Genomic DNA, 27284 nt, shown 5'->3' on the forward strand with positions numbered 1-27284 from the left:
AGCCAGTCGGAGGCTTTTGGCACACTCCTGTAAAGTCAATCATCTAATTGACATACCCAATAACTGAGACCAACATGTCTGAAGCATTTTCTCTTTGAACGAAAGGGTGGGCTCTTCATATGCTAGTTGAGAACCAATGAGCTTTCAACTAGAAGTACAATGAAAAGAATGTAACAACGAGAAATACAAATATTTGGAACCTCACAAATAGAAGAGAAGCTTGTCTGTATGATGGCTCATGCTTTATGTTTTAAAACAATGAAAAAATAAATACATAAAAGACAGAGATTGCTGCTGAACTTGCTGCAGCTGTTAACCCTTCACACCTCGCCAGCTCCTTCAGGCAACATGCTATTGGCTGTCAGAAAAAGGGTGAACAACACTGTGGTGGGAGATCAGTGCTAATTCGGTAAATGTGACTTGGGCTGCTATTTTCAGTTGTTTAATTTGACATGGTGTAGTGACGAGATCAGTGCAGAATCTGATATACAGTACCCCGTGACAAAGACTTTTATAATGTGATGCTAGCTTTAATGTTCTCTATAGTGCTGTCCAACTGAAGCTAAGTATGATTGGGCCTAGATAGTACCTGGTTGGGAGATCATCTAGGAATAGCTTGGGTTACAGCTGGAAGAAGTGTTGGTGAGGCCAGCAGGGGGCACTTGTCCTGCTGTCTGAATGTGGATACCAATGCCCCAGGTCACTGATGGAAACACAGTGCTGTAAAAATGGAGGTCCTGACTCTCTGTGGTCATAAAAGGTCCTTGGGCATCCTTTGAAAAGAACAGGGCAAATCCCGATGTCCTGGTTAAATTACCCTCCATGGCCTAGTCATTCTGGCACCCTAATCATCCCCTGTGTCTAAGTGGCTATCTCTCACCCCTTCACCACCTAACAGCTAATATGTGGTGATGTACTGGTGCACAAATGGCCACCATTGAATCATTCAGGTGGATGCTACACATTAGTGCTGGTTGAAGTGGCTCCCCAATCACTATAAAAAATAAAACATGTCTTTCCACAATGACACGTATCACAGGCAGCCTTATAATTTTTCCGTACCACTACTAATTCACCTTTTGTGTACCACAGATTTATGCCATAAAGTAGGATAGCTTTCTGTTCTGTCTGTGCCACACACTGGCTCTGATATGCTACTGCTTCATGGTGGATCTTAAATGCAAAATATATGAGACAATTTATCAATCCGTGTTTTTCTCTAAAGAGCTACATATCCTGAACATGCCAATTTGTGTAGTCAAGTAAAACATGCAACCGGACATTCACAATGGCTTCTTTGTAAAAATAACTAGAAAGAAACAAAATCTGATTCTGCATTTTAAAAAGACATATAAAGGCACTTGTGTAAGTCCCTGTTTGACATTTCCTCTAATAAAGGCCAGCAGCAGCAGATTTGCTGTAAGCAGCCCAAGTGCTTTATCAGACTGTCAGCAATGCTCCTCATACATGAATAAAAATCATTATGTTGTGTTTGCAAAATGTCACCAGTAAATAGAGTGCTGTATAAAAGAAAAAGGAAGATTACTTTGTTAAACAACAAGGATGTTATGTGCCCTTGAGACGTGGCATGCTGAACAAGAGGTAATTACAGATAAAATCATTGGATGAATGAATGAATGAATGAGTGAAGGAATCAATCAATCAATCAATCAGATATTTAATTTAATGTAATTGCTGAGCACATGCAAAAATTTAAAATGCAGCAGTCACAACAGCTGAACTTAAATCACAAACACTGGTTGTGTCTTTGTGTCTGTTCTTTCTTTGTTGCACCTCTGGTTGTTGCACTGGTGGCAGTGGTTGGGAAAAGAATAGACAACCCAGAGTTTGAGAACTGATTCAGCACTGATACTGGTAGACACCATGATCATTCTCATTATGACTTGCTTCTGTCTGGGCAAAGTACATGACTTGCTCCCCTGAAATATCCTGGTGGATGAAGTTCATTCTACCCTTGGTATGAGAACTTGAAAGAAGGTGGTAGTGTTGTGGAATAGTGGGTCCGCAGCTTCAAAAAAGAAAAGGGCCAGTTTTAAATCCATAAAACCGTGTCACTCTCCATGGACATGATTGCACGACCATGGGGAGTTAATGGGGTAGTTGGGGCGAGTCACACCTGGACGTGCGGGTGCGATAGTTCTCAACTGCTTCATTGGCTTCCTGCGGTGCTGCACCCATGGAGACATGGGTGTATATATACAGGTCAGCACAAGGAAAGGAGGAGATCAAAGAAAAGGAAAAAGACAGAAAGAGGTTAAAAGATGTTAAAGGCAGTCTTGGCGATTGATCTGGCCACCTGGAAGGAGGAAGTAGTATGAGCTGGGGCCCTGTGAAAGAGCATTAGCTGTGGTGCTCTAGGGGCTAGTTCACCCCACTCAACATTCGGGTGGAGTGTGGCGAGCAAAGCAGGTGCCCTCCATAGGTGACCATGAGCGTGTGAAGGAAGAAGGGAGGAGAGCTGAATGGCTGTGATGCCTGGAGGCAGCCAAGACGGAGGTCGGCCGAAAGGAGCTTGTGGCTGCTGAGTCTCCGCCGGCTACATGAGCAATGGGTGAGCTGGGGAGAATGAGAAGGAGGTGGGATGAGATCAGGAGGAGTTAGACTGCATTTTAACCTCAGATTTTTAACGGAATTATTTATTGATTTTTTTTAATCCCCACTTTTCATTGGATTTTTATGGATTTATTTGTGTACTTTTTTTAGAACACTGCACAAATGACACTTGTTGATTTTACTTTTGTTTTGACTGTTTTTTAACAAAAGCGTTTGAGCACTTTTTCCACCATCCTCTGGCATCATCCGAGAATTGTCTTTATTTGTCAGCTCATCTCGGTCATAACTATCGACGGTGTTGGTTCAGCAGACTCCCATGTGGGAATAAAGGAGTCTGTAGGGAACCGGCATCATCACAAGTGTAGTGACCCCAGGGTCAGGACCCGAGAGGGACACGCTTCTCAGGTGGCCAAGAATTATCTGAGGTGGCAGGAATACTTGGTGTAAGTAACTGGAAGCTTGGTGGTGCTATTTCCCACCTTTTCCCCAACAGACAGTACTCAAGACACTGGTAAAATCACACAGAAGTTGATTTAATAATTATTTTCTTAAATAAAGTGCACCAAGCACCACAACTACCCTGAATAATAAATTAATAAACAAATATACAATCCTCCTCGCCACCCAGCAGCTCTGTCACACTCCCTCCCAACTCCGGCTCCATCTGCTGGGGCTTTCCAGAGACCTTTTATAGTCCTTTTCCCGGAAATCCTCCTTCTCTGGGTCAACTCCACATAGTCCTTTTCTCAAGTGTCCTGAAAGTACTGCAGGTTTACGTCCTCGTGACTCTGAAGTACTTCCAGTTTGGCATAACCGTAACAATCCCCAAGATTTGGATGAGCTCCCCCTGGCAGTATGTATGGCACCCAATAGGGCTGAAACGGACTCCATTTTCCATGATGCTGTGTGGGAATCCGGGGCACCGCAAGGCTACAGGGAGGATGGCATCTAGTGTCCTGGATGTGTCAGTCGGGATGAGCTGCTGGCTGTCCATCACACTTAAAAAGCCTAATATAAAGCAGCCCAATATCAGCAGGTGGGGACAGCATAGACAAAACAACTTAGAAAGCAGTTTTATCTCCCATCTCCTAAAGCCCATCAGCAGCCGACAAGCCACAGATATTGATCCTGACTTTGGTTTGGCTAATGGACCTGGGTACAGAGTGGCATAAAGGTTGCCTCTGACCCTGGGTGAGTGAAGTGAGATGGAGCCAGGCAGTTTGTACGAATGAAAAAAGGGACAAAGCAGCTGGGTGCGTGTGTCACCACTGAACACCTTGAGCGGCAATGGCGTAATCAGAGTCAAAGAAGACAAACAGTCCTTTTCAAGGCCAATCACCAAAAATGGGCTTAAGAGGCTACTTCCATCCTTCCATCTCTTGCTACCTCCTCCCAAAAGTCATTACAATATGCTAGGGGTGCTGGTTCCAAGATGATCATAGCTGTCTGACAGAAGGTGTGATTACTGCTCCTTCTCTTCTAATTTCTATGAGTAAAGGAATATTAAATTTACATAATGAAGCCCAAACATTTTATGTTTGTGGTTACAAAAAAAATGAAAATACAATAATAGATTTGTCTCTAAAGAAGACTAAAATGTGAAAAATTTCAGTGGTATTGCACCTTGCATATATAGTATTTTGTTAAATTCATACCACATGTTGCACTTATGTTGTAAATATGGCTAAAATCTTGTTGTGGACACATCTGATTTTTTTTTTATCTTAACGCTACTGTTGATGTTTCATTCTATTTAATTTTCTGTGGTGTGGTGATCAGAATTAAACATAGTACTATAAGTACTATCATTAAAGTACAACAAATTAATTTACTTTACAATATTACTCAGTGACTGTGGCATAGCAATAGATTGTGCAGATTGTGTAAAGCACAAGGGCCAATGAGCTCAGGGACGTATAGATTTAAAAAAAAAGAAAAACTTAAATCATTAGCACAGTTCATTGCATTATTAATTCACTGTTTCAGTGACATGTTTTCACCATCACCAGGCAAGTCCAATCCAATCCATGATGGTATTACGTATTTAGCAGGCCTACAGTTTACATGAATTTAAACTTCAGGTGTTCGGAGGCTCGGAGCGTAATCAGAGGCACAACACGTCCTAGTCCGCATTTCAGAGAAGTGTACATTGTCGTATTTGGAAACCTTTGGCATGCCATAGCGGATGTGAATGGAAGAAGTTTTGAAGGACATCACATGAATAGTGTAAATATACATTATTATTGTAAATAATTGTTACTTTCTTACTTTGATTTGATGTCAACAGTTTTTGAAATTCAAATTCGTAAATAGTAAATCATGGCAATCTTGTTGTTAAGTTATGGTCTCCGTTAATCAGCAAACGGTGAATATTTGAACAATTTGATGCTTTTTATACTCTCCCCATACGATGCCATGTTGGTCAGTAGCACTGGATCTGGCAAACCTGCTAAACATAAGGCACCCCTGCAACAGGAATTGAAAAACGCTTACCAAGATTTCTACGTTTCTCAAAACCGAGCAGGTGCCAGCGGTAGTAAATGAGAATGCTTATGCTAGTGAATTGTCACAATGGTCGCAAGCAGGTTATGCAGACAGTGCAGTGAATGAAATGGTTGCAACTAAATTGAGTCTGGAAGAAGTGATACAATGGCTTCAGATCAGGTGCTATCTGCTGAAACCGTTCAAAATGGAGAAACTAACAAGACAAACAAGCAATATATATGACAAAGCAATTTCCTACCGACAAGGCAAATTTCTTGGAACCTTTGACACCTCACTTTATGATGTCCATTTTCTCAGAACTTGTGTAAAACAGGTCAATTGTGTAGTAGTACCCTATCAGCTGGTGTTGTAGTTTTAACTTCTTACAAACTGAAATTGCTTAATTTTATAGCACAGAACAGTTTCTACTTTCTAGCTTATGTTGCATTTTAATCATCTTCATTCACAAAGTTGTCTTGGAAAAGCAAGCAGGCCCACTTCTTACATATATTTATGTACTACTACTACCAACACCTCCTGCATTCCATTTCCACAATTTACTTTATTTTTGTTAACTTATGTTAATTTAAAAAGTTATTACAAATTCCATTTAGAGAGGCAGTTTGTTTGTCACCAGGGTGTGATCCGGTCCCTAGGATCTAGTTGCGAATAAATTAACAGTTATGCTAGAGAGGAAGGGCCCACCTCAGGGCGCTGCACAGGGGCCTTCAACAAGCTAGCTACACCACTGCTCAGTGAGCAGAACTTTAAAAATATAAATACAAGTGTACTGTCAGGCCTAGGGTGGCAAATACTGACCTGTAGTGCAATGCTTAATCCTCCCCGTGTTTTTTTTGTCTATCTATCTATCTATCTATCTATCTATCTATCTATCTATCTATCTATCTATCTATCTATCTATCTATATCTTGATTTACTAACAATTTAAGCATAATCATAATGAATACCAATAATATACTTTTTTGCATTAACCAACAATATTTCATCTTTAAGACTTTACTTTGACTGTATAGAGCCAGTTTTGGGCCAGCTCTGTACACATCTACCCTTATATAAACTTAGATAAACTTAAAATATGCCTTGATCGTTTTTCAAGACTTGGAAGCAGAACTGTGAGAGAATCTTGTGGTGTTATATTAAACATCTGACTACATTATTCAAGGGTAATAAATATGTTTTTAATAAGAAAACAAGTTAACAGCTCCACATGCAAAGACATTGAAGTACATTGTTTAACAGTCGACATTTTAGAATGTGTCAGTTTTTGTAATGAGGTCTTTTTCTTTGTGATGCCATTGGAGTTTGAATTGAACAGTGTTCCTTTTACTTTTGCTCCTGTCTTTCATTTTGCACTTGGGACAAGTTCACAGATTAGGAGTGATTCCATGACATAACAGTGCAATAATTCACAGTGCCATCTGTTCACTTCTTTGGACTGTTTCCACATTGCATTGCTTAAGATCCTCAGAGCTAAAAGTAACAGTAAAAAATTAGGAAGTGTAAAGTAATTTTGATTGAATCATTTCAAATTATGAAAATATGTTTAATTTATTAATCAAGTTTTACATCAGGAGATGACAAGAACACAATATACAATATAATTAATCAAAGTAAATGTTCTTGGTGAATAAATTTCACATAGCTGAGTAGATTGGACATATCTTACATGTAGAACTTACATACAACAATTTTATCTACAGCATTTGGGACCTTTTTACTTTATGTTCTTTCAGTCTGACAACTTTCACTTGAATTGGTTGTAATGTCTGGCATACTGAAATGTCAAATGATTTATACTTCATAGTTTCCTTTTCATTTGTATTGTGAATAATGTACGTTTAAATGTAGCCTTTCTTTGATCATGGCTTATTTTATACAGTAATGCCATAATAACAGTGGTTAAATGAAATGGGATTTGTGGAAATTGCTATAAATCACGTTCTAGTATACTGTCCCACATAGAGAACACAGTGGATTTTTTTACTGGGATGTCTAATCATCACACAGACACAACACAGTCCAACATGGGCTTTGCTTTGAAACCTATGGACTTTTTTCTTCCCAAGTGATTTATTTAAACTACATTGAAAATCAAAGGATATTCATGCATGCCATTAGACATGCATTGCTTTACTCTCTGATACCTACTGCTACAGTTATAAGATGTGGTGACTTCAACTATGTGACTTTGGGAGAAACTCTGACAAATTTCTATCGGTTTGTGTCTTTTCCACTCAAGGATATAAAAATCCTGACCTATTGTATTCAAATGTTAAAGATACCTTTAAGTGAAAGTTACTGGCACCTTTGGTCAGATCAGACCACAACCTGATTTGCCTTTTCCCACCTATAAGCCAGTTTTTAGGCAGCAACCTGCTACCATCAGGATAGTAAGAAAGTGGAGCCTGGTGGCTGAAATGGCTCTGAATGACTGCTTCCAAATGACAGACTAGGCAAAAATGTTCAGCTAACATGGGGATGATATTGAGGGACTCAGTCACGGCATCACAGATTATATTAACTTTTGTGTCAACATTCTCAAAGACAGTGCATTGCTTTCCAAACAACAAAGTCTGGATTACTAAGGAGCTGAAAAACCCCCAGAATCAGAAAAAGATAAGATTAAAATCCAGTTACAACAAGATTCTAAAGTAGGCACAGTGAGTGTTAAAGAAAAAGCTTTACTGCCTGATAGTCGAACAGATGTGACGTTTTGTGTCTTTTACAGACTAAAACATGCGTTACGTGGCTTCTTACCGCCTTGCCATACTTGGTGGTAAAACCAGCCCTTACGCCAAGGATATCAAGAGCATCCTTGCAAATGTAGAAATTGAGGCTGATGAGGAACGCCTTAACAAGGTCATCACTGAACTCAATGGGAAAACATTCATGACATCATCAATTCAGGACTCTCAAAGTTATCCTGTTTTCCATCTAGTGGAGCCATTGAAGTACGAGCTGCTCCTCCTGCTGGAAGTGCTTCTGCTCCAAGTGCTGCTGCAGAAAAGAAGAAGGAAGAGTCTGATGAGGATACGGACTTCGGACTGTTCGATTTATTTTGTTGTAGAGAGCAATAAACATTTAATGCACATAAAAAAGCAAAGTGAAGGAAAGGAAGCTTATGAATCTGAAACAAAGATCAAAAACACACTTATTTTGTTTATTAGCTTAACTCTTTGAGCGCTGAATATTTTTGCAGGAATGTGGAGCAGAGCAGCTGCCGGCTGCAGGAGCTAAAGGCGGATCTGGCGAGAGAGCGAAGTGAATGCTGAAAATAAAATACTCTGTAAAAAATGTTTTGGGTATTATTTCTGAATTGGACTCACACTCTGATTTTGATGCAAGTGATCTGGAGATCAAAAATGAAAGTATATACCAGCATCAGGTGATCATTTCAGCTGATCGTAGTGTTGAATGTATTCCTGTAGCATCTGGCAGCTGCGTGAAGACACTACTATATGTCGTTAGAAGTCAACACCTGCCTCAAAAGAGTTAAGTTACATGCTTCTGGATTTTTGCTCAGGACACTTCAGTTTTTGCTGCTAGGTGATCTGAGTGTTGCTAATTTTCCTTTCAATCTGAAGATAATACAGTACTATTCATCAGTAAATTAATATATTAAAAAGAATAGTAATGCCACTTAAGCAATGTGATTTTTTTGTTACCTCGAGAAGATGATGAGTCTTGTTTGTTGTGGGCTGCAGGCTTTTATTTTAATTGGAAGATAAGGAGGGGGAATGATGAGAGAACTGTCAGGATTTTTAATATTTCTTCTTTATAAAGAAGCTGCAAACATTTTTTGTACAGCTTCAATGCTGAAGCAATGTAAAAAGCTTGTTGGCCTTTTGGTATTGTCACTGTGTATCCAACACACTTCCATTGATGAAAGCGTTTAGAAAATGTTACCATGTTTTTCGGCACACTGAGAAATATAGATAGGTGGTAAAATAAGCATACAGTATAATGAATATTAGTACTTTGGTGATATATACAACTCGAATGGGTGATATTTTGTAAAAATTAGGTGAATAGGAATTAATGAGCTGTATTGGGCTGTATGGCCTTTTCTCATCAAAAATATTCTTATGTTTATATGAAATTACACGTATGGGTATTTATTGTGATGTGAATAAGGCTTCCTTTTACTGTTTAAAAAATTCCTAAACAACACTTATTGAATCTTTATGACAAGCTTTAGGCAATGCACCAACAAAGGAATTTGCTACTTAAACGTAGTAAATTTCAGGAGACTAGACACAGGTATACATGATAATGTAGCAGTACATTATCTATGTCTTCCATTTTCACCACATTTAGGTAAAATCTGATTGTTTCAGAAACTTGCACTTTAAAATTTGAAATAAAATTAGCATATTAAATGATGCATGGAGTGTTTGCAAATAAATGACTTATGAAACAAAAAATGAGACATAACATAGTGTAATATGTTTATTCACCAGACACGGGTGCAGATGTATGCCATGCCACAACCCCATGTAATGGCATGAAAAATAAAGGAAAACAGTCCAATAGGACACAAAACAAAAGAATGGTCAGTGCTCCTCAAACTCTTAAGGTTAAAGACCACTTCCCCAATTGCAGTGATGGCTGTGGCCAATTCCTGCCACTAGCAGGGACACAAGGTTGTTCTGAAGTTGAGGTCCCCAGTGTTTGTTAAGTACATTGCACCAGGGGCTACTCTGCCCCCCTCCACACTTTCTAGCCAAGGCTTTAGGAAGTTCACATGGTAAATCCATTTCTGTGGGTTCCTGCTGGCCTGGATTACAAGGTAGTCCACCAGTTTCCTCCTTTCCTTCACCTCATTTGGGCTCTGTAAATAGATAAGGAGTTTGGAGTGGGACATAGGCATTAACATCATGATCCAATCACCCCCAACTCCCAGAAGCTTGTGCTGTGGTTATACAGACTGCCAAGTGAATACTAGGCTTTTTCTAAATGTTTCCTAACTAAATGCCTGACTTTAGTGAATCTTTCCCTTTGGCTGGTGATATACTAAGGATGGTTTGTCAGAAGCACCTGCTCCTCCTCCCAATCTTCCATTATAAGGAACAACAGCCTGTAGGGCTGCTGCCTGTATAGCAACTCAAATAGGGAAAACCTGATGGAGGTCAGCAGAGCTTCATACTACACAAGCAGGACTAAAATGAGGAGTTGATCCCAATCTTTCTTGTCTTCACACACTGCCTTGTGGAGGATCTGTTTAAGGGTTTATTTAAACCGCCTCATAAGCCCGTCCATCTGGGTGTAGTATGCATTATGTGACATGGTTTCCAGTATCTCAAGCTGCTCCAGTTAGAAGGCAGAGACAAGCTTTTCTGACATTGACTCATCCCAGAAGTCATCATTGGAACATTTGGTCACTGAGCCCTACCTACTCTTTTGGATGACATGAAATACCCCCTCCTGAGGCTGAAGATGATTTATCCACAGCTGGGCTCCATTGTACTCTCTGTTCATGGAATGACTGATCCAATTGATTTTAATTTGTGGTTAGTCCTTACCCAAGGTAATGGTATATGGTGGCCTAGGTAGGATTGTGACCCAGAGGTTATGGATGAGCATCTGAGAGCTCACTTGCCATTGGATACCACTGTATCTTTCCTTGTATTCAGATAACACTGGCTTTTTTTTCTTATTGTACTGTTACAACTGGAAATATCAGAGTGAAACTACAGAAATGTTACTCCCTGATGGGCACAGAACGACTTCTGTGTGCTTTCCAAAAAAGGAAACACAAAAAGGCTAGGTGCCTCATTACAGCACATTTTAGTTAGGGACTGTCCACAATCCATGGGGTCGCCCAGGAGTGGGCAGTTTGATATAAAATCCCAAAGCTTCCTGAGTCTCCAATTGCAGCCACTATGGGACAAACATCTGGGGATATGTCTGTGCTGAGCCAGGATTTCTCCCTTCAGAGCCAGGTAGTTGTTGGCAGTGTGCTCGCTTAGATCAAAGAAAGCATGCTACACTTTCCTCATCAGCAAGGGGGCAAAGATTTGGGGGCAGTTTTTAGGTGGTCACATGTGCTTTCTAGCAGTCCGTTCAAAAATCAAAAAATAGGCTTCAATATCATTGCACAGTTGGAGGGGTATTAGTAATTTGGATGGGCCCTGGACATGCTCCCTCCGCTCATCTCCACTCTCAGCACCACTAACTGAGTTTTTACCTGAGCTACCTCATCTGCCAGGTGTCATATTGTCATCCAAAGGTCAGCCTGGTCTTCATTTGTTCCCCGAACAAATCCTGCTGACTATGCCATTGTCAAGAAATTCACTGGACATGGGTGCAAATGTTTGAGGTGTCAAGCCGGCAACATCCCAATTTTATGGCAAATAATAAAGCAATCCAATCCAACAAGACACAAAACAAGGAACAGGCTTCATAGAGTTTTGTCGCTTCCATTGCGTCATTCCAAAAGACACCCTTCTTGGTTAGTTCTTCTGATTATATTGGCCTGGACCATAAAGGGGTTGGAACTTATAATGACAGGCAGAACAGTGCTAGGCATTGTCTTCTGGTGACGGTTCAGTGTTATGGAATGAGCAAGAGACACTATTAGCAATAGCAACCCTCCTGTCTGGAGATGGAATTACTCGGCTTACCTGAGCATTCTGAGTGATCATCAAGTGTGCTTGCATCACAAAAGTAGCATGTGAGACTGCTTCATAATATGTTCGATCAAGGTGGAATGTTTTATGCATGAAATGTTCTTGTTTATACACTTTATCCTTAATTATGCTAAATAAATAATACTTTTGTAAGTATTAACAGACTGACATAACCTGGAACTATTGGGATGAATACACCTCAGGATTAGAGAGTACACTGGCATTAGGATTACTAAAACAAAAGGGAGATAGATAGATAGATAGATAGATAGATAGATAGATAGATAGATAGATAGATAGATAGATAGATAGATACTTTATTAATCCCCAAGGGGAAATCCACATACTCCAGCAGCAGCATACTGATAAAAACAATATTAATTAAAGAGCAATCAACGCGCAGTGTAAGTTAAAAAAATGCAAGGTGGAGAGTTGTGAGGCTGGTATAACAGTTTATAATCTTGTGTAGTGTTAATGTCTTGTCTGTAGAACATTACAGTTTCACTAGTAAGGCTGCAGTGCTTTGATTGCCATAAAATGCTTCCCAATTTCAACCTTGAGTGCATTTACAGTGTGGAACATGACCCGGACACAGACAGGCAGACATGTTGTAATCACCCCACACACGTTTATTATACATACTACTATTTACAGTTCAAGTTCTCACAAACCCCAAAGTCTCCAAAGTCCTGGCCACACAACACAATGCATTCACTCTTCAGGCCGCCTCATTGCCTCCTCCAGAGACCTCGTCCTCTGCACTCCTGACTCTTGCCATTGTCTGAAGGGTGGCGGCCCCTTTTATCAGCAACTGGATGTGCTCAGATTATGCTCCAGGTGTGCTCCGGCAACCTTCACCGGCACTCCCCAGTGTGGCAGAAGTACCAGCTGCGTACCCAGAAGCACTCTGGGTGTCCCCAGTCCTCTTCCCCCCAGCACTTCTGCCACATCCAGGGCTCCAAAGGCACTGGGGCGCCCCCTAGCGGTGACCATGGGCCCCTACAGGGTAGAGCTTCAAAGCTCTGTACCAGTGGCCCCCAAAGGAACCAAGGCAGTCACCCCCACATGGTCTGGGGAAGGCGTAAGCCCTCCTCCGGTCCTCCTGGGCGTCCCGGCCGGAACCCCAGCCATCTCTGACAACAGTCAATTCTGATTAGTTCATTTAAAGACAGAAATAGTTTTAGATTAAGAAATTAATTGGATAGAAATTTAACAGCCACACTACCAAGAGTTAAATTTGTTGGCTCAAGCAATTCTGAGCACATTTCAAAAAATGTTTACTGCTTTTCTGCTCGAGACCTCCCATGGATTGTATTAGCATTCAAGAAGATGTCCAGCTATTAGCAAAAATTATTATCACAGCTCATAGTAGTAAAGCTGTGACATCAGAGCTGTCTTGGGTCAGACAGATGACAGCCTTTTAATATTTCTCTGCACTTCTTTCAGACTGTGCTGTTCGTCTGCAGCGGTACATTGTGACCAAGTTAGGAGAAGACTGGATCTTCTTGGTCCTACTTGGTCTCACAATGGCACTAGTAAGCTGGAGCATGGATTATGCCAGTGCAAAGAGTTTGCAAGGTAAGAATCTCGTTTTCTCACATTGTTGGTTTTCATATTGCGGATCCTTAAAGTAGCTTTATATTTAAAATGCAGACACACAGATGTTTTTAACAAATGAATATACAATGAGATGATTTTAAATCACTGGAATATTGCCATCAGCAAGCACATATTGAAGAGACATGAAAAATTTAACATGACACTGAATATGACATCTCATTTTCAGACTCTAAGCAATTTTCATAATCAATGAGAAATTAACTCAGGTCTACCATGCCACTGTACCATAGTGAAAGTAGATGTTTGTTTGCCACCTGCTGGAAGCATAACAATTTCCAAACTTTGAATATGTCTCAAAAAATGTGATTGTTGGTTCACAGACTAAAGGGTTTAACATGCATGGATTATGAGTGGACTTATGATATTTTAATTTACAGTTTTACTCATGAAACAAACATATTTTCAATAATACAAGACCTACTTTGGTTGCCTTGGGGATTTACAGAACAAAATGAATACTTTGAGCTGAAACTAAGAATCAGCAATTAAGAAGAAAACCACAATTATTAAACAACATTAGAGCATCTATTTATAGCACAGTCATTTTAAATCAAAATATTACAGTAACAATTCTTTTCCAAGCCCAAACATTGAGTTCTATCCCAAAGATGATTGTAGCTTAGTTGACTCGTAATAGTTATTGACAATGAACAGCAGTAATGTTGAATTCTGTGTATTTTGCTTCTTTCTCCAATAATTTTCTTGCCTTTACCAGCATACAAATGGATGTTCAGGGAACTTAAGGACAATGTCTTGCTACAGTATCTGGCCTGGGTAACCTACCCTGTGGTCCTCATCATCTTCTCCTCTGTTTTCTGTCACCTTGTTTCTCCACAAGCAATTGGTAAGTAGCTTAAGCAAGTCTTTATAATGGATCATATACACTACCACCATCAGGGAAAAAACTGCTGACAGAAAAAATCAGTTGATTGATTATGTGGTTCTCAGACCAGTGCTGTTCTCAGATATTTGCACAACTAAAGCAGTTTGCAGGTCACTGTTTAGGGAATACGTTTAATGCTGCTTTAGTCATTTATATTTTGTTCATATGTGGGTAATTATCACTTAAGAGTGAAGACAGAATATATGTGCATATCTAATGTCAGACTACAAGACATATTGCACTAAAAATATCTTTATATGGATAAAAAAGTGCACACACTGACAAAGATCCTGTGAGCATCAAATATAATGTCTCTGACATAAAAAATTATTTGACACGATTTGAAGAGATTTTCCTTCACCACCTAGGGATGTCTCTCCTGCCATATGTCAATTACCAGCCCTATTTTAGTTGGTGAATTATGACACAAAGTGAATCAATTGATTTATTTATGAATCTAAGCTGTTGAACTGAAGTTTAAATGAGCTGCAATCTAGGCTTAACAGGCAGAGGTAGAAACATTGAAAGGAAGTTCCAAATTCTAGACAATGAAGGTCTAAAAAGCTTACTATGCAAGATGTAAACTATTCCAGTTCCTTTAATAAGTCACTCTTATATGTTATTCTGAATCTGAAATGTTGATTACTTGAAATACTGTCCTATTTTACAAGGTATTTGTCTCCAGAATGTTGTGTAGTCATATGATAAAGTAAATACACCCCATGGGAATTGTTGATGTTTACAATATAATTAAATAGGCTGTAAATGAGAATGCATAATACTGATAAAGATCTGGGGTACCAGCTGGAAATCCCCATATATTGTGGTAATAAAAAGAAAAGAATTGCAACAATTAGTTAAGAATTCACAAGATGCCCATAAGTCAGGCTGCCAAATGGAGGTAGTGCTGGCCTTTATATGGTTTCCAAACATGAACAGGCGGGGTTAAGTGTGGTAGCAGAAGTGACCTCATAGATCCTCAACCTTTGGAGTTTCTGGTGTGCAGATGAAACAGGAGAAGATGTCTTGACTCAGGGTGGAATTGCAGTTGCTACATCAGCCTTGAGAATGCCCCATACTCATGTGTGTAAGAAAAGCTAAACAGTAGATCTTCTTGCAAACGGTGCCAACAGATACATGTGAATAAAAACACAAGGAAAACGTACCTTTTAAATCATTTACTCTGCAAAAATATTAATAGATGTGAAAGTCAACATTGGAAAAAGTAACTATGTCCTTGACTTCAGTCGTCAATATTGCCAACTTTAACAGAAATTATTTCTTGTAGGCATTTTGCATAACTGCACACCATTCTCTGACATCGACTCTGTGAAATCTTTGACCCATCCTTCATTTAAAATTCTTTCAGTAGTAAGAGGTTTGTTGGTTTTCTTGCATATACTGCCCGTTTCAAACCCCCGAAAAACGTCAATGACATTCAAATCAGGGCTTTAAATACGCCAGTCATAACCCTCCATTTCTTCTTTCTAAGCCATTCCTTAATGGATTTGTTAGTGTGCTTCAGATTATTATCCTGTTGAAAGGTTCTTTTCCGGTTCAACTTTAAAGTTCCAGACAGATGGTCTCACATTTTCCTTTATCTATAGTCGACTCAATGAGTGCAAGCTGCCCATGTCCTGAGGAAGCAAAGCAGCTTCAAACCATAGCATTTTCACCACCATGCTTCACTGTTTATATGAGGTTCTTCCCCTGAAATGCTGTCTTGAGTTAATGTCAAACATGTCTACTGTTACTGTGATTCATCTGTCCAGATAACAGTGTTCCACAAAGCCTGGTTTTTGCCTCTGTCTTCAATGGCAAAGTGTAGTATTGCTTTAATGTTCTTTTTGGCCAGCAAAGGCTTTTTGTCCTGGAGCACCGCTCATGCAGATCAGATTTGTGGAATCTCTTTCTGATTGTAGATCCATGCACTAACTTTTGAAAGGTTACCTACAGAACCAACATGAAATTTTGTAGTTCTTGGAGACTTCTTTTAGTAGTCAGCTCTAGGGCTGAATTTGCTGGACTAGCTAGTCATGGAAATCTGAAATCTACAGTACTTGTAAATGATTGTCCTTGCAGTGGAATGATTGGTTTAAAATAATTTGCCCATCTTTTAAAAATTTTGCCTGACCCATAGGCATCCACATCCTTCTTTCTGTGGGCCCTGGAGAGCTCTTTTGAACTTAAAATGATGACACCACACATCACACACATTAACTGCAAAGAGAACACCAGACCTGTAGTTAAAATAGGACATGTTTCATCTCCTTACTCCCTAAGTAGGTTCTAATCATTGCCACCTAATCTGGAACACTTATTTTATGAAGTGATGACAAATCAAGTAGGGATAAATATAGGGGTGAATTTTTTCTACATGACAAATCTGCTTGTTTGTTAATTTAGGTTATGAGAAAAAATACACCATGTGACTGTTATGTTCAAGTTTGTTCAAGTATATCAACTTTATCTGTAGATACTATTTGCAAGAAGATCTAATGAACGCCTGTTCGATTTATTGAAAATGTTAGTAATTTCCATGAGGTGTATTGACTTTTTCTCTTGACTGTATGTTTCTAATCCTGCAACTGAAACTTTTCACACATATGTGCGGCAAGGCAGACTATTTTGTGTTGTACAACACTTTTAACTATTGCTTTTGTTTTATGTTAGACCTGCTTTTGATTTTCTCCACCTTTATGAAAGATGTCCACTAAGCACCCTGAAAGAGACATTGCTAGACATAGTAGATTGAATACCCCGAATTTGAATTTGAAAATTTGTGGATGGATACTTTTAAAAATTATTTTAGGATCAAATATTCATATATAAGTCTTTTGATTACATTTTATAAAATGTTATGAAAGCTTTTTTTAGGAAGGAATATTACATTTTGTGTGCCTTTCATGGTAACACACACAAATACTCAATGTCTTAAGTGGCAGTTACCCACAGATGAGTTCAGAATAAATGCCAAGTAATACCATTTGTGTTTTAAAATGCTACAGGAATTTGTGCCTGATGAATAATGGTAGTTCTCGATTTAGAATTAAAGGTCAATTTAATAACAGTGTGAGTTTCTCTGCAATTTTGAGCCTTTCTGCAAAGAAAATGATACTTTCTGTTGTTAAAATTAAGGATGTAGAGCATTTCACCTTAGAGTGACCGGTAAAGAATTCCTAATGGTAAACATTTATGGACTTCCTTGATTTTGATTGAGTTTGCAGCTTCAAAGTAGAACAGTCTTATGCAACTGATAAAAACTGACTCTTAGCCTGTCTTTTTCTGCCTCCTGCTCCCCTGATCCCTCTGCTACTATTTATGTGTCCCTTTTTCTCTTTCGACCCAGCCTTTTATTTCCTGACCAGTTTTTTTCTTGTTCTTTCTGGCTTTTGGTTTTCCCCCATTTCTGTTCTTGTGTGTAATTGTATGTCTCCACTCCCTGCTTTTCTTCTGTCTCACACCATTTCACATTTCTTCTTTTTCTTCTTCTTTTCCCTTCTCTCTTTTAAACTCCCCATTTCCATCCTAATTCCTGTGTTTCTCCATTTTTTTTCTCTGTCATCCTCCATCTCATTTTTTTTTTTTGCCTGTCTCCTGCTCTTACTCTGTCCCGCAATGTCTCTTCCTTTTCAAGGTTCTGGAATCCCAGAGATGAAGACCATCCTCCGTGGAGTTGTACTAAAGGAATATCTTACCCTGAAGGCCTTCGTTGCTAAAGTCATTGGCCTCACTGCTAGCCTGGGTAGTGGAATGCCTTTAGGGAAAGAGGTACTGACATTTTTTGTCTCTGACCCTGTTCTTTTCAGATAGTGAAATTTCTGATTGGCTTTTAAATGATGCATTTATGTGGGACTCTATTATTTTCTGTTTCTAGTTGCTAAATATAAAATATTAATCATCAGAGTCAAAAAGCCCAATCAGCACAGTGAGGATGGTTTTGAATCCTACTCAGGCTTGACTTACAGTACCAGTTCAATGTCACACACCTTATTGAATATATATAGTTTTGTAATCTTCAATACATTTTACGGCTTGTGTTTAAATACTTCAAGTTTTTCTAAGAGACATAGAAATGGAGAACTTGATGCCTAATCATTACTTTCTTTTAAAACAAAAATGTAAAAAAATATTTGAAATGTTTCCCTCAAAAAATTCATTTTGATTTAGGATTTTAAAGAAGTTTTTAGTTAGAAAATGTTGGACCACAGTCATTGTATTCCTATTTGTGTCATGTTTTCCTCATTAATGTGTGTGAGCCAGTTAGTTTTGCTGTAATAGCGTACCGTGGATATAGATAGCATTATTTTGGAGAAGACTCACTTTTTCTAGTTTAAGTAGTCCATAAAATGGCAAGAAAAATGATAGCCTATAATTACTTTAAGAAATGAAGGTCAGTCAGTCCATAAAATGTCAAGAATTTTCAAAGAGCAGTCACAAAAAACATCAACTACTATGATGAAAGTTACTCTTTTTTGGACTGCATCAGGGAAGATCTGGTACTTCTATTGCAGATGAACCTGTCATTAACTGAACCTCAGATTTCAACACAAATAAATACTTCACAGAGAACAACAAGTAGCAGACAATTCTCAACATCAGCTGTTCTGAGGAGACTGTATGAATTAGACTTTTGATTTCATTTGCCGTGTTTTCATGAGACACAGAGAGCACAAACATGTTCTGAAAGTGTGGTTTACACTGTAAAGCATGGAAGAGAAGATTTACTGTATTTAACATTGAAGGAATTCTGCAGTGACACACCATTCCATCTGATCTGGACTAATTGGGATGACATCAGGCCTGGATCTAGACTGCTCAGGTTGCTGGGGGCAATAAGACATTTGAGTGGGCACCTTTTCACACAATTGACTATACTACAGTGTAGTAGCGGCTTGAGACCAGAGAGTGGAGCACGTGGAAATATTTATTTGTATTGTTTTATTTTAATATTTTAACTCTGCATTATGCTCTCATAGTTATCACTCTAATCAGGAGAGACATATTATTAGCTAGCTAGCTAGCTAGATAGATAGATAGATAGATAGATAGATAGATAGATAGATAGATAGATAGATAGATAGATAGATAGATAGATAGATAGATAGATAGATAGATAGATAGATAATCTACTGGCATATTAAAAGGAAATTTGGAACTCAAACTCTTGAGTCGATAAGAACTTAAAAACATAACATATAATGTGAAGAGTAATATAGTGGAGGGATCCTCACACAATTTACCAAACTACAAACAAACTGGTTTTGCAAAGAAAGGTGGAAACTTATTTTATATAGCTGTGCAAGTCCGTGCTGTAAAAGCCAGAGGTCCTAGAAACTACTGAAATCATCAGAAACAAAACTGAAATGTAGAAATATTGGGTAATTGAAAGGAACAACTATGGGCATCTCTCTCCTAGAAGGATTCATTTTGCCAACGTGCTTGCATTGCTTGTACATTAGCGATGGGAGGAAAAGTAAAGAGGATACCGTTTTGCTGATGTTAGCTGCTAAGTGACTTTATCTTTTTTCTGAGGTTTCATTTTGCTGATGTGCTCACCTCGCTTGTACTATTAGTGGTGTGATGGATGGCCAGCAGCTCAACCTGGCCGATACATCCAGGACGCTAGATGGAGACTTCACTGCAGCGTAGAGGTGCCCCAGATTCCTGCAAGTCACTATGGGAGATGGAGTTTGGCTTCACAGCCCTGCTGGGTGCCATGGGTGCCGCCATGTGACGCTGCAGGGAGACGCAGGGATTTTTATTTCTCATATAGCCCAGAAGTACTCCCTAGTCATGGGAATGGAAGAACAGAAGCATTTCCGGGCTGAAGAAAAATGTAATTCTCCATCTGACCAGGAAGTGCTGACAAGTCACGTGAACAGAAGAGGAGAAGCACTTCTGGGTCAAGGACTATATAAAGAACTATGGGAGACCCAGCAAGTGACCTGGAGTTGGGAGGGAGTGTGATGGAGCTGCTGGGAGGAGAGGACAGGAGGAGAATAGTGGTGTATTTGTGATTATTGATTTATTGTTTATGGTGGTGGAGGTACTTTGGAAGAGAAAATTAAATTACTTCTTATTGCTTTTAAACATGTGTCTGCATTGATCTTTTGGGTTTCACGGGGCAACAACGCCCTCAAGTGTCCATTTGTTGACAGCGGCTAAGCAAGTTTTCTGTTTCTTCAAAGGCAGAACCCTTACCCCGACTCCACCTCTCACTTCTGGGCCTGACAAACATACACACTTCCACACGTAAATGTTTGTATATAAGATAGCAAAAGTGGAAAAAACAGAAAGCTACTAATGATCCTGCTGCAACAGCTAATCCCTGTGCACTAGGTGAGAAACGCCCACACCGCAGATCGCCCCGCAGCTTGCTACAACCACTACGCCCCCTCACGAAACCGCAAGCCCGGTGATTATTTATTGAAATGGCCTTTACTCAGTGAGCTGTGGACCCATAACACCATATGCAGTTGATGGTTATAGCAGTGCACATATAGACTTTGTCTACTAAGCGTCTTTTGCAACTATGTCTGCAATGTTTCGACTCATAATTGATGCCCCATCATAACATTGGCTGATTATATTATCAGGACTGTAAACTTCAGTGGACAAGTGTCTGATTATTTCTGTGGTTACATATTCAATTAGCTGAGTCAAGTCCAGCAAACCAATTAAATGTTGGTCTGGAACAGAGTTGCACACAAACAGCATCACTATTGATATATTCTCTATGTTACATTTATCTTGAGTCCCATCATTTTTGATACAGAATCGAGAAATGTCTGCCTTTTCATATTTCTTTTTCAAATAATGTAAACCTAAGCTGGCAAGAGTGACAATAATATCATTTTTTATGTTTTCTGATGTATATTTTACATTTTGATGAATGCTTTTTGCTATTTCAGCAAGAGTGGAATCATTGAAAAATGTTATATTCAAATAAATTAATGAAAAGACTGGCAGAGATGTCTTCATCATTACTTGGTGCGAGTCTGGGTGGATTCTGTGCTCCTACGAAAAGAAAGTTCATTCACACAGTGAAACTTCATTACTAGTAGTATGATTATTTCCAACTTATCTTTCTCCCAATAAATATGATATAGTTTCACATCTGTATTTAATTTCATTGACTAGATGCATGCTTTTGGAATCCCCTTTCCTTTTCCAGCACAGCTTTCCAATTAGTATATCCAGTGAACACCACATCTCTGTTAGTCGTGCCAGCCAACAAAAGTTTTGGCAGGGGAAGCAAAAGCATGCATCCAATTTGACTGAGTATCCCAACCACGGCCGTTATGGGCAGAAGCTTGGATTAAAAGTATGAGATGTCTGACTAAACACTCGTTTAAGAAAGACTTTAAATATTGGTTGGGATGATTCACTATTATTCAGATCACTTAGGTAATTTTCAGCCACAAGAACTACACTGCTACCTTCACGGTGTAACATTACTGCTGGAACTGCCTACTTGATCTGAAGGTGTCACTCCTGAAGCCTGGATGCTGGAGCCAACAGCAGAAGTGCCTGAATTGCTGGTAGCAAGCTTTGATTTGAGAACCAAAACCATTGCATGGTGTTTATGGCTTCTTTTAGGGATGCCCAGCATGCACATTAACCAGATAATTTTGTATAGACTGATCATTATTATCAGTTTTTACAAATGTGTTATTTTACGTTTTTACACATTAAATAGTGTTCTAGTGAGCTAGCAAGCTAACAATAACATTGAAATTGAAAGTAAATATTCTTATTCAACCCAACACTAAAACAAACTACAGCAACAATAATAGAAATTTTGTCAAAAAAAAGCTTTATTACGAATGCACACATATTCCCCTCCAAATAACTGCAAATCAGAAATTTGGAAATTTTGGCAAGAGCAGAGGAAATAAATGTTATTGGCATTTTCAAATATAGTTAACCAACTGGGTGAACAGAACATAAATTTGGGTGAACATTGCCCAGCCCTGCCCCTTTCTAGGCCATGGATGACATTTGTTTTTAAGGACAATGACCCCAAGCACAACTTTGGGCCATGTTAAGTACTATGTGGCAAGAGAAAGAGAATTATGGAGCCATTCAACATTAACCTCCTACAGATGGTTTGTGATAAGTTGGACCAGAGAGTGAAGGAAAAGTAACCAAAAGTGCTCACCAAATGTGGAAACTCCTTCAGTACTGTTGGAAAAGGATCCAAGGTGGCTGTCTCATGAAGGTGGCTGAAAGAATCCTAAGAGTGCGCAAATCTGTCATCAGGATACATTTAAGAATTGAAACTATAAGAAAGTTGACTTAACTAATTTTAAGAAAGTAGATTAAACTAATTCTTGGTCAGTGCATAATTCCAAATGTGTTATTTTTTAGTTTTATGCCTTCACTGTTATTCTAAAATGTACAAAATGTTAAGAATAAAGAAAACCCTTCAATTGGTATGTGTGTCCAAAGTTTGACTTGTGCAGTATGTTAAAAAAGCAATTAAAAGTTATTTCAAGGAACATTTTTTGTTTACAGCTATCCAACATGATACTTTAATTTTTATTTGAACTATTATTTTGCATTGTATTACACTATATTATTAATATTATTTTAAAATCTTTCTCATACACTAGACACTCAAATAGTTTAAGCAATGTGGACTAAAGTTTCTTCTGGAGCCCCTCTAGGGTTAAAGGGCTTGAAGCTTAAGTTTCATTAGTTTCGTAGCAGATCCACCTCTTTGTATGCCCATGACAGGGGTGTGCTAACACAGACTACGGTGTTTTAGTGACATGTTAGCATGTTTCCTTGGTGTAGTGACTGTCTGAAATTTTATTTTTGGATCAGTTTGAGAGCAGAAAATAATGAAAGTTTTCAACCCATTTCCAAATATTTGGTGGTAAAATTGATTAATTTTCCTTCACAATTTGGACTTGTCTTCTGCTTGAAGATGACAATATGATAACAGGGAGAAGGCAAAATGTATTATATATATTCAAATATATTATTAAATGAATAAATAAATATTAGTCCTCTGCATTTGGGCAGATAGGCATATATATATAGATATAGATATAGATATATAGACTGCTTGTACTCACCCTGTTTCAATTTCAAAACTGTTTACTGCTTACTGATAAATTTTCATGTGGTGTAACCACTAGATGGTGAAACTTCTCTTTTGAGTTACAGGAACCAGTGATAACTGCACTGTTGTCATTAAAATTTTGTTGGTCTTAATCTGTATGGGTGAACACAGTCCTGCATAAGTATCAGCCTTCATGCTGACAGGTGTGTTAGTATTCAATGATTTCAAGCTTTTAGAGCAAGCGTGTCCAACTCCGGTCCTGGTGGGCTACAGTGGCTGCAGGTTTCCATTTTAACCCTTTTCCTAATCAGTGAGCAGTTTTCACTGCTAATTAACTCATTTTCCCTTCATTTTAATAGCTTTGTTTTTAAGGATTCAGTCCTTTGAATTGATTTGTTTCTTCATTTAGTGGCAGCCAAACAGAAATGAGATGTGAAACAAGCCAACAGATGATCAGCTAAATAAAAAACGTCAAACTCCAGCTAATTTTACTCCAACTATTTTCTTAATAAGAAGCCAATTCCTGCTGTCAATTAAAGCCATTATTGAATATCATGACTTGTTGCTGCTCTTATTCTGCCACAGCAGACTGTTGATTTTCTGTTTTTACTAAGACCACCATCAATATGCTTTGGTGACCTGAGCAGACCAACATGACCGAGACCTTCACTTTTCTTTATTTCTCAGGTTAGCTGGTCATGCGGTGGCTTGTTTTGTGTCTCATTACTGTTTGGCTGCTCATTACGGAAAAAGAAACAACTAAGAGGTCTGAGTCACATTAATTAAAGCTAAGGCAAAATAAGTTAATCAGCAGCAAAAATGGCTCACTAATTAAGAAGATGGTCAGAATTAAAACCTGTAGCCACTGCAGCCGCTGCAGAGTTGGACACCCTTGTTTTAGAGACTATATTTAGGAGACGAGGTTATGAATATTAAAAGAGAAAACAAATCAGCTACAATGTTGTGGTGAGTTAAAAGAAGGCAGTGTGTTTCATAGGGACATATGAGTTATGTCAGTTTTAATTGAAAAATGTGTTAATTTACTTTACCATTGTTGCAATGTCAATTGCTTGACAAACAAAAATCTTCAAAAACTACTGCAGTCTTGTTTATTTTAATTGTATTCTTGTATGCTTTTTAGACTGCAGTCTATATTAAATGAAATTTGATTCATTGCCTGTTAGACAGCAGTTCAAATGGAAGACCTGAATCATGATAGTGCCCTTACTCTTAACAGAAAAAGCAGTGAGTTTCATGCATGGTCAACAGTTCACTCCCCTCTAAAGATGTGAAGTCAGCATTCTCAGCCACTTTAAAGTGTGCCTTTAAGAGTGACAGCAGATGAGTGTGCCCATTCACAGCTTCTTTTCTACTACAACTTCCAGCCCTACTGTACTACATAAATCAAAGTCAGTAAATAGATTAATAAATGCTTGATAGTTGACCACACTGTACAAGTGACTTGCAAGACAGTTTAGGAGTAAAAGCACAAGGAGTGCAGTATTTTTATAAGGCTAGTGGAAAAAAACTTATAAGTCATGTAAAATCATTGATTTTTTTTAATTGAGTGTAACACCGGCTAAAGGTAATGAAATTAAGATCAATTCCAACTCAATGTATGTTTAGTTGGATCAGTATTACAATTGCTACTTTACTGCATTTAAACATAACTGTATCACTAAACAATCTTTTAAAACCCCTTAACGCACACGTACCGGTCCCGGGACATAACAGCGTTTTAAAAACATTACAGTAATGTGTGCATGCCCATCTGCCATGCATCTCGACATACTACCCATCAAATGAAACTTCAAAGTCTCGTCTTTCCGATGATATAAACCATTTTGACACACAACAACCACAGCACTGACAGTAAAGCCTTTTTTACAGAGAAGTACATACTTTTAAGAGTTGACTTTCCCTACCTTTGAAGACCCCCTGCAAGTCAAACATCAATATTTCCGAGCAGTATTGATCCCATTCTGTCCGTAAGGCTCCAGCGAATATAATCCAGTAAAACGATTAGGTCCAAAACACACGATATATCCTCAAAGGGACAAAAACTCCAGAAAACGTTTCATAACTTGAGACTAGCTACGTAATTTTTTTTCATTTCTGTTGATCATATCAGACATAATTTGTTTCTGTCGGCGATAACCATGCTACCGCATGTAACACGGAAGTGTTAGCTTCTGATCGACACCTAAGTTGGCCAATTACGACGGGTCTGGGGTTGACTGGCACCTCGTATAGCCAACAAGTGTCACAGACAGCTGAACGATGACGCATAACTCCAAACCCTGGTAGAATCTACCAGTTTGATTGGACACTGTGACTGACACTCAAAACTTACAGCCAATGAGCAGCCGAGCATTTTGATATGTAACTTGCCATACTAACTTGTAAACAAACGATCGGAGCTGCGAAGGTGGCATTTGTGCCAGTCTGCAGAGTTGGCGTGGTTGTTTATTGTGATTTCGCAAGTTTTTCGCATTTTAAATATGAATAAAGTAGATAAACGTAAATAAATGCTCGATTAAATAATAGATGCATGTACGCGTGAAAGTATTCAATCGCCCAGGTGCTGTCTAATGGCAGAGAGCGACATGTGCCACACCCTTGTGCTTTCTGCTTGCTAGTGATTGCTGCCATCAAGTGGCACATGGAAAAACGCTGAGCTGTGTTGTAACAGTTTGTAAAAGAAATGTATATAATTTGTGTGCATTTTATAAAAAAAGTAAAAATAAAAATATAAATATATTTTTGGCCCATAAGACTTGTATTGACTATTTTTACATAGAAATGTGTATTTTTTATTGTTTTTATTATTTTTATAACTAATAGAGTGACACTGTGTGTAGATATAGATTCCTTTAGGTGTAAGCTTTCAGTAGAGCCCTCATTGATATATGTGGGTTGAAGCATTCAAAAGTTATTACACTTTTTCCATACGTTCCAAAATGTGGATAATGGTCCCTCTAAAAACCCCCTGGGCATGCCCACATAAAAACTGGTGTAAAAATGTCATTTTTACAGGTATTCTTTTCAAATTTGAAATGTGAGTAGTCAACAAGTTATTCTGTTGGTACATTGTGTGTTTCTGTCCTCACCTACCTACTGCAGCTTTATTTTCCTTTATTTTCATAAAAAAACTTAGACGAGAACAAAAAAATTCATTTTTTTTGTGAGTTCTAATGTGCATAACTTTTGATCAGTCACACCTACAGTGATTCTGACTACTAAGGGTGAAACTAGAGAATGTTACCTTTACAAAGAGACCAAACATGTGTTTATACTCCAGATAGTTCAATAACAGCAATGATTCTAATTTGGAGAGGTCGGATTACAAGCGATTTAGCAAAAATGACCCCGTTTGAACTCATGATAAGTGTCTGCAAAGAATGCTGTATTTTTCTCTTTTGCACAAGATTAGTTTCTTACTAGTGAGAGTCTTGCTCTGTTCAAGTGAATGCATTTCTTTTAACTATTTAAGACATGTTAGGAACCACTAAATATAGTGAAGAGAAAAAGACTTAAGATTATTTCAATATTGAAAAAATAACAAGAAAGTTAGAGTGAAATTAAACTTATAATGAAATCTATGGAGCTGAAACAAGAAAAGAAGGTTGCAAATATAATGTTTTGCCTTTCTGTCCTTCTGTCCTGCCTATTTATAAGATCTTAAGAAAAAAAAGACACCATAAAATCCATCAGGCTTGCTTGATTAGCTAAATTACCTGAGTACAGTATCTCATTCAAGACATTTTTTAACCATTTTTACCACTGAAATTACATAACTCGTAATTTCAGATTCACCCAACCAAAACAGGGCCACAATCCTTTATTTCTGCACAAGAGAAACTTTGGGGGTGACAGTTAACATAGTGCATTCATTTAAAATGCTGGACTAGAGTGATACATCCCTGACTGTAACTGTTATTTAGTAGGACATTGTAGGCAGTTACAAGTAGTGAAGTAGTCCTCCTCCCTGCTGATAGCC

At 38.5% G+C, this 27284-nt stretch overlaps 1 protein-coding gene across 3 annotated transcripts in view; it reads left to right on the forward strand.

Moving 5' to 3' along the window:
- clcn1b (chloride channel, voltage-sensitive 1b) overlaps nt 1-27284 on the forward strand; it is a 240811-nt gene that overhangs the window by 77460 nt on the left and 136067 nt on the right. For 2 of the 3 annotated variants that reach the window (XM_039763728.1, XM_039763727.1), the window contains exons 3-5: nt 13155-13286; nt 14044-14172; nt 17561-17982. In XM_039763728.1, the coding sequence (XP_039619662.1) occupies nt 13155-13286; nt 14044-14172; nt 17561-17982 (683 nt within the window). The remainder of the gene's footprint in view (nt 1-13154; nt 13287-14043; nt 14173-17560; nt 17983-27284) is intronic. The other variant, XM_039763730.1, reaches the window with a different exon arrangement.

Source organism: Polypterus senegalus, chromosome 9 (genome assembly GCF_016835505.1).
Source record: "Polypterus senegalus isolate Bchr_013 chromosome 9, ASM1683550v1, whole genome shotgun sequence".
In the NCBI taxonomy this organism is placed as follows: Eukaryota; Metazoa; Chordata; class Cladistia; order Polypteriformes; family Polypteridae; genus Polypterus; species Polypterus senegalus.